Source organism: Salmo trutta, chromosome 3, assembly GCF_901001165.1.
Source record: "Salmo trutta chromosome 3, fSalTru1.1, whole genome shotgun sequence".
In the NCBI taxonomy this organism is placed as follows: domain Eukaryota; kingdom Metazoa; phylum Chordata; class Actinopteri; order Salmoniformes; family Salmonidae; genus Salmo; species Salmo trutta.
This window is the reverse complement of record NC_042959.1, coordinates 32,551,622-32,557,895: the sequence shown is the minus strand read 5'-3', so window position 1 is coordinate 32,557,895 and position 6,274 is coordinate 32,551,622. Positions and strand designations below refer to the sequence as shown.

Below are 6,274 nucleotides of genomic sequence, written 5' to 3'. Positions count from 1 at the left end.
CAGAGAATGATAAGAAAACTTTAGTAATGTTCAGAGAAAGTTCTAAGAATGTTATTTAAAAACATATACATTCCGTTCTCAGCATCAACAAAACTCCCTCTATCCTGTTATTAAGTGTGTTCAGGTGTTGGCAGCACCCAGTAATTGGCCACACCTGATTTTAATGAGCGCTTGTTTCCTTTGAAATGGGGTCTGTTTAAATAGAATAAAATGAACACCTTTGTATGCGGAAAAAAACTTGGCATGCTAGCTCCATCCTGGTGGCGCATTGAATTAATTCCATGCATGGATAGTGAACAGAAGATTACCGGTTTGTATCTCACTGATGCTGTGTTACAATAAAAAATGTGTTTTCCCATGAATAATGCCTATCTGTGCTTGGAGTTCAAAAAAGTTAACCCAAAATAAGATAGCATTGTTATTAAAAAGACTTGAAACATTCAGTGTAAGTTTTAAGGAAGTTATTCAAAAACCTCCAAATAACCTATCATTTCTTTTCTCAGAGCATTAATAAAACCTCCCAGGAAAACATTCAGGGAACCATAGTAAAACATTCTCAGAACCTCGATGCAACCTAAAAATTAACGTTCCCAGAACAGGTATAATTTTCACTTCCGTTCTCAGAATGTTTAAAAAAAACATTCAGTTTTACTGGCTTCATTCCCAGAACCAATGAGAAACCAAAAACGTACATTCCCACAACCTCCAAGGAAGTAAATGTGCTTGATGGGTATGCTTTCAGAAGAGTAAAATGAATACCCACAAACAATACTTCACAATCATGCTTTATTCTGGTTGATTTCATAAAAAAGAATCAAATAAAAGGTTAACCTGTTTTAACAGCACTCACACAAGCAGTACATTATTGTCCTCTTCTCCAGACTAGATGTATTCCACTTTCTCCATCATAGGTAATGAAACTATACTCTCTCTTTACATTTCTGTCACTTCACCTTAATTAAATATAATTTATTGGTTTTAACTTCAAACAAAAACTTCATTGATTGTCAACACAAATTCTAGCTTAGCACCAGTACAATAAAACTGTACTTTTGCTTGTTAAAATACTGTTTGCAATAAGGGAAAAAACAAAAATCTCGGGAAGGATAAAGGGATCCTTAATTGTACATTTCAAATGAAGCACCAACCATACAAAGCAATTTTTCAAATATATTAATGACTATTAAATTAAGCACAAACAGTGTAAATAAAACACACGCGCCACAAAGCACGTTGGAGTCCGTCTGTAGCGCAATGAGGACGGAGGACTGATGAGCAAGGAGCAGTAAAAGGATACCTATCCAATCCCTCCCATGAGTCAGTCTTATGCAGCAAAGTGAAGGTTAACCAGAGGACCCTGGACTCCACAGATACCATGTGTCACTTCCTCTCAGTTACTGAAAGTTATCCACATGATTCTAGATCACTATGGTTCTGTTAGCTGGGAAGATGTGTGTGTGGGTGTGTCTGTAGTCTGTTCTCTGTGGGTCTCCCAGGTTAACGGAGGGACCATCTGGCCCCAGGGCCTTCCTGCCACTGTTAGCTGGCCTGGCCTGGCTGTAAGCCTCTTAGCTGCACGCTAGAGTTCACCAAGATAAAAGCCTTGGATTATCTCCCACCCAAAAATATTTGCTTTCCCTCAGGAACAAACTGAACAAAACCACACACCAAAAAAATCCTAAAACATAATCCATCCCTTGCCACACAAATACATTACAACCAAATGTGTTCACCCTGGTGGCAAGATATACATATATTAACAAACATATAGAATCATAAAAAAGGGGGTTTCTGAATTTTTTCTTTGATTCCGAAATATACCTACAGATTGGAACCTGAAAGCTGCCCTCCAGCACTGAGCACCCATCCACGAGGTGGCGCTGCCGTGACCCCTATTTCACCTCAATGTGGAGGTCCCAGGTCATTAGTGAGGTGTGTTCTTCCCAGTGGCGTTGCCAGAGTTTGGCCACACCCACCGTTACGACGGCGCCTCCAGACATTGTTTACTTTGATCTGCTGCTCGCGGGGAGGTTAGGTTGAGACACTGGGGACGTGTAGAGGAACAGTTTGGATGTGTGAGGGGCTGAGAGCGAGAGGAGGGTGGGCTACCGGCTGCAGGGAGTGGCTGTATCCGTCCTGTCCCCTTCCTCCTCCCCCTCGTCCTCCTGTAGGATGTGAATGGAGGAACCCAGCAGTCCTTGTAGCTCCCGTACACAGCGGACCAGCTCCACCAGCCCCTCCCCCTCCTCCCTGTCCTCCTCCTCCTTTTCCTCTCCCTGAGGCTGTGCAGAGGCTGTGCTCACCTGGCTGACCGACACCTGCCTCCACAGCTCTGTCCGCGCCAGGCTCACCACCTCCAAGTGCGGGTACCGCACCCGGAATATCCGGGACGACATCTTCAGCCGCTTCAGAACATCCGTCAACAGGAACCAATTGCAAAAGCTGTCAGGGACAAACATAAGGTTTGTATTACAACTAGCTGAGCCTATCCAACAAGCTGATATCTGAAGAGTGGTTGCAAGGATTTCAAAAGGTGCTTCTGGGTTTAAAATGACAAGCAGAAACAAAAGCACTAGAATATGGGTGGAAAAGCTGGGACTATGTATTTGAATGATTGTGTTGACAGGTGATTTTCTGCTTTGGTGTTGACTCACCCCTGGGTTAACGACACTTGGACATGGAAGCAGGCTAAGAGGGGCTCTGAGGAAAATTCAAACAGGAGACAGTCCCCATCGGAGTCTCTCTCCTTATTCCCTTCTCTCTCCTCCTCCCGCTGCGAGAGCAGGAAGTCCCAGCATGCCTCCTGGCCAGTCTCTGAAAAAAACATTTTGTGATGTGAGCTCAGGATGGCCGGGAGAACTCGCTTCACCTTCGTTCTAAGGACTAATAGCCTCTTGTTTGACCATGGGCTTAAGGCTCCCCTAGTGGACTGCTCTGTTCCTAACAACCACACTATGCATTCTAATCATGACATATACACTATGCATTCTAATCAAGTCATAACACAGATAACAGTGGATGCAGAGGTCAATGGTGAGGAAAAGAAACCAATCAAGCGTAGGTTTCTTACCAAACACAGAGCTGCTGTAGAATTCCCATGGCAGGCTGGGGTCCTGGTCACTTCTCCCCTCCAGGTCTGTGAAGTATTCTGAAACAAAGAACATCCAGGGTCAGATTAAAAAAGGCCACCAAACACTACCCTGTGACGTTCTGAACAGGACAGACTCCTGAGTGGGCTCCAGAGTGGCGCAGCGGTCTAAGGCACTGCATCTCAGTGGTAGGGGCGTCGCTACAGACCCTGGTTCGATTCCAGGCTGTATCACAACTGGCCGTGATTGGGAGTCCCATAGGTCGGCGCAGAATTGGCCCAGTGTCGTCCGGGTTAGGGTAGGCCGTCGTTGTAAATAAATAAGAATTTGTTCTTAACTGACTTTCCTAGTTAAATAAAGGTCAAATAAAAATCTAAATGGTCTGTTTTCTGGTGTAAATCTGGAAACATCAAACAGCATCGGGCACTGATATGAATGACAATAAGATCCACAAAATGAGTAATCCTCCAATCCTAGTGATCTGTGACAATGTTGTGTGATGTGTGTCACAGGGGTCAAAGGTTAAGGAGATGACAGGTTAGAGTACCTTTGAGGAAGGTCTTCATGCTGGGGCTCTGGGCCAGTTTGACCACTGTCTGCCCGGAGTAGGTGGCCAGGGTGGGGTCTGCCCCGTGGTTCAGCAGCATCCACACCACAGGTAGATTATCACTGGCTACTGCGTCATGGATAGGCCTTACAAAATACAATAGCACAAATGTGCTTTTCACTTCTTCAACTAACATACATTTCAACGGATCTCAAATAAGCCAAGCTTGAATGTCATATTTTATGCAACAGATATAGCCCAGAAAGTGATTTATTGCAGGCATAACCCTTCAGCTCAGGAGTGTATGGCAAACAATATCCTCATTAAGTCTGAGCTCTCATTAAGTGTTTAGTAGTGCTTAGAAGCTCACCGTGTTCCGTCCTGGGCGCTGCAGTTGACGTCGGCGCCGTACTTCAGCAGCACCTGGACGATATGGCTCCAGCCTCGAGAGCACGCCTCGTGGAGAGCTGTGTAACCTGCGTTGTCACGCCGATTGACCTCCCGCACATCCTTCTCCAGACAATAGTGCACCACGTCCTGAAGAAAAAAAGAACACTTGAACTTGTCTTTTCCTACTAGCCATGACTTTGCTGATAACTACTTTATTGAGGTAACATTTAGCTACTTAGCTATTTTAAGATGAATGCATTAACTAAGTCGCTCTGGCTAAGAGGGTCTACTAAATTACTAAAATGTACATGTAATGTCAATTCATGTTTGATAAACTGAATTCTGTTTGGGGTTAGGGTCTGGTATGAGGTATAGGGCCCACCACACCTGAGTAATGGCAGGGGGAAAGCACAGTAGAGCAGTACCTGGTAGCCCAATCGGGCGGCTCTTTGTAGCAGAGTTTCCCCGGCGTTCTTGTTGACAATGAGCCGGCGAACCTCTGGAGGAACAGGTCTGCTAGGGGGAGACTCTGGTGCCCCTCCTCTCCCTTTCTTACTGGCTGGAGGGGAGGTCGGGCCCTTAGGGGTGGCCGAGAGGCCTGCTGGTTTCTTAGCGTTGGGGCTGTCATCATCCGTTGCCAAAGAGGTAGGGTGCTTGCCCAAGCTGGAACGCTTGGTCTTGAGCTGCATAAAAAAATGTAATAAAAAAAAAATGCAGGGTAATGAGAAAGTCATGTGTGACGGAGTGTGACAGCAAGGACGAATGGCCTCACACTCTGCGCTGGAGGAAATCAGCTGCCAGAGCACGAAATACGTAGTACAGATTTGCGCCACAAGGGGGCACCATGAGCCAAGCTTTTAGGCTCATCACGGCACACTGTATCTCACAACAAAGATCTGTTTGACAGGAAACAGAACTCCAGATCTATGGCCTCTGCGATGGATGCTGCTAAACTTCCTACCTTCTTGGGCTCGTCTGTGTCACTCAAGTGCTTGCTCTTGAACTTCCTCTTCCCAGAGGGCTTGTCGCTGGGCTCTGGGGAGGCCTCTCTCTCCGGGCGCCGCACCGACCCTGAGCGGGTGAACGAGGGCCTCCTTTGACCAGGCTCGGGGCTGGCGCCACGACAGGTCAGAGTGGCACTGAGGCGTGGGTACATGCCAGTCCTCAAATCTAGCACAACACAGAAAATATTTACTCAACGGTTATAAGCAGTATGTTGGGTGTTGGTAAATGTTGTAAATGTTGGTGTGGTCTCATGCTGGTGAGGATCACCAGCTGTGTACAGACAGGCTCATATGAAGCCACAATATTTGTTTGTGAAGATTATACAAGAAGTCTGCCCACTTGGTAGTGGATGGCAGCTAGAGGCACAAACAATGAGGCTAGCCCCATCACAGTAAAGATGCCTTCCATCTCTGCTGAAGTGTGCCATCCAAAATAAAGAATGTATTAATGGCACATACATGGATGATTTCACATAATTAACTACAAATAGAGGGAAGCTACTGTATTCAAAATCAGTTATACTGTTTACAGTTATATTCAGTCACTCAACTCTACCCAACTTTGCATTGTGTAAGGGCCACTGTGTAAGGGCCACTGTGTAAGGACCACATCCAAACAAACCTTCAACTGCACTGTCTATTTTATTTTTCCATTTCCAGGTGAACCGTACCTGATCGAGTACCCTGCCTGGTGAGGACAGATCTCTCCTCCCCCTCTCCATCCTTGTCCTTCTCCGTGATATACTCCCCATTCTGGTACTTCCTGTTCCGGCAGCGGTTCCGTTTCTTGCGTTTCGGGGTGTCTCCCTCAGTGCTTGGGACGGGCCTGGCCTTGCACTGTTCAGCCTTCTCGGGCAGGGGGTTGGTGCGCGGTCTGCCCCTGGGCCGGGGGGGTGGGTATGTAGGGGGAGGAGGAGGAGTTGGGGGAGGTGGAGGAGAGGGAGTAGCGAAGCCCCAGTCGTCCAGCCGAGCCTCATCAGCCCTCCGCCGGCCCCTCCTCAGCCTGGGGGTGGAGCTCTCAGAGGACGCTGGCTCCTTACTGGGTCTGCCAGGGCTGCTGAGGGAGACTGGGGTCTCAGATCTCTGGGGACTGAGGAGAGGACTGCTCACACTACCTGTGGAACCCACATCAAAAACAGACTCACTCAGCGCTCTAAAACAAAGTGGACAAGAGGAATCGTGACGAAAGATTTCTGATTAGATCTTTGGCTGAGGTAGTATGTGAAGTTCTATTCTAGACTGTC

At 46.9% G+C, this 6,274-nt stretch overlaps 1 protein-coding gene across 4 annotated transcripts in view; it reads right to left on the bottom strand.

The window, feature by feature from the left end:
* Positions 1-769: 769 nt before the first annotated feature.
* bcorl1 (BCL6 corepressor-like 1) overlaps positions 770-6,274 on the bottom strand; it is a 44,386-nt gene continuing 38,881 nt past the window's right edge. For all 4 annotated transcript variants that reach the window (XM_029731147.1, XM_029731157.1, XM_029731164.1 and 1 more), the window contains exons 5-12: positions 5,702-6,145; positions 4,988-5,196; positions 4,452-4,709; positions 4,007-4,173; positions 3,637-3,782; positions 3,071-3,148; positions 2,655-2,814; positions 770-2,442 (exon numbers count right to left, since the gene is read on the bottom strand). In XM_029731147.1, the coding sequence (XP_029587007.1) occupies positions 2,106-2,442; positions 2,655-2,814; positions 3,071-3,148; positions 3,637-3,782; positions 4,007-4,173; positions 4,452-4,709; positions 4,988-5,196; positions 5,702-6,145 (1,799 nt within the window). In that variant the 3' untranslated portion in view covers positions 770-2,105. The remainder of the gene's footprint in view (positions 2,443-2,654; positions 2,815-3,070; positions 3,149-3,636; positions 3,783-4,006; positions 4,174-4,451; positions 4,710-4,987; positions 5,197-5,701; positions 6,146-6,274) is intronic.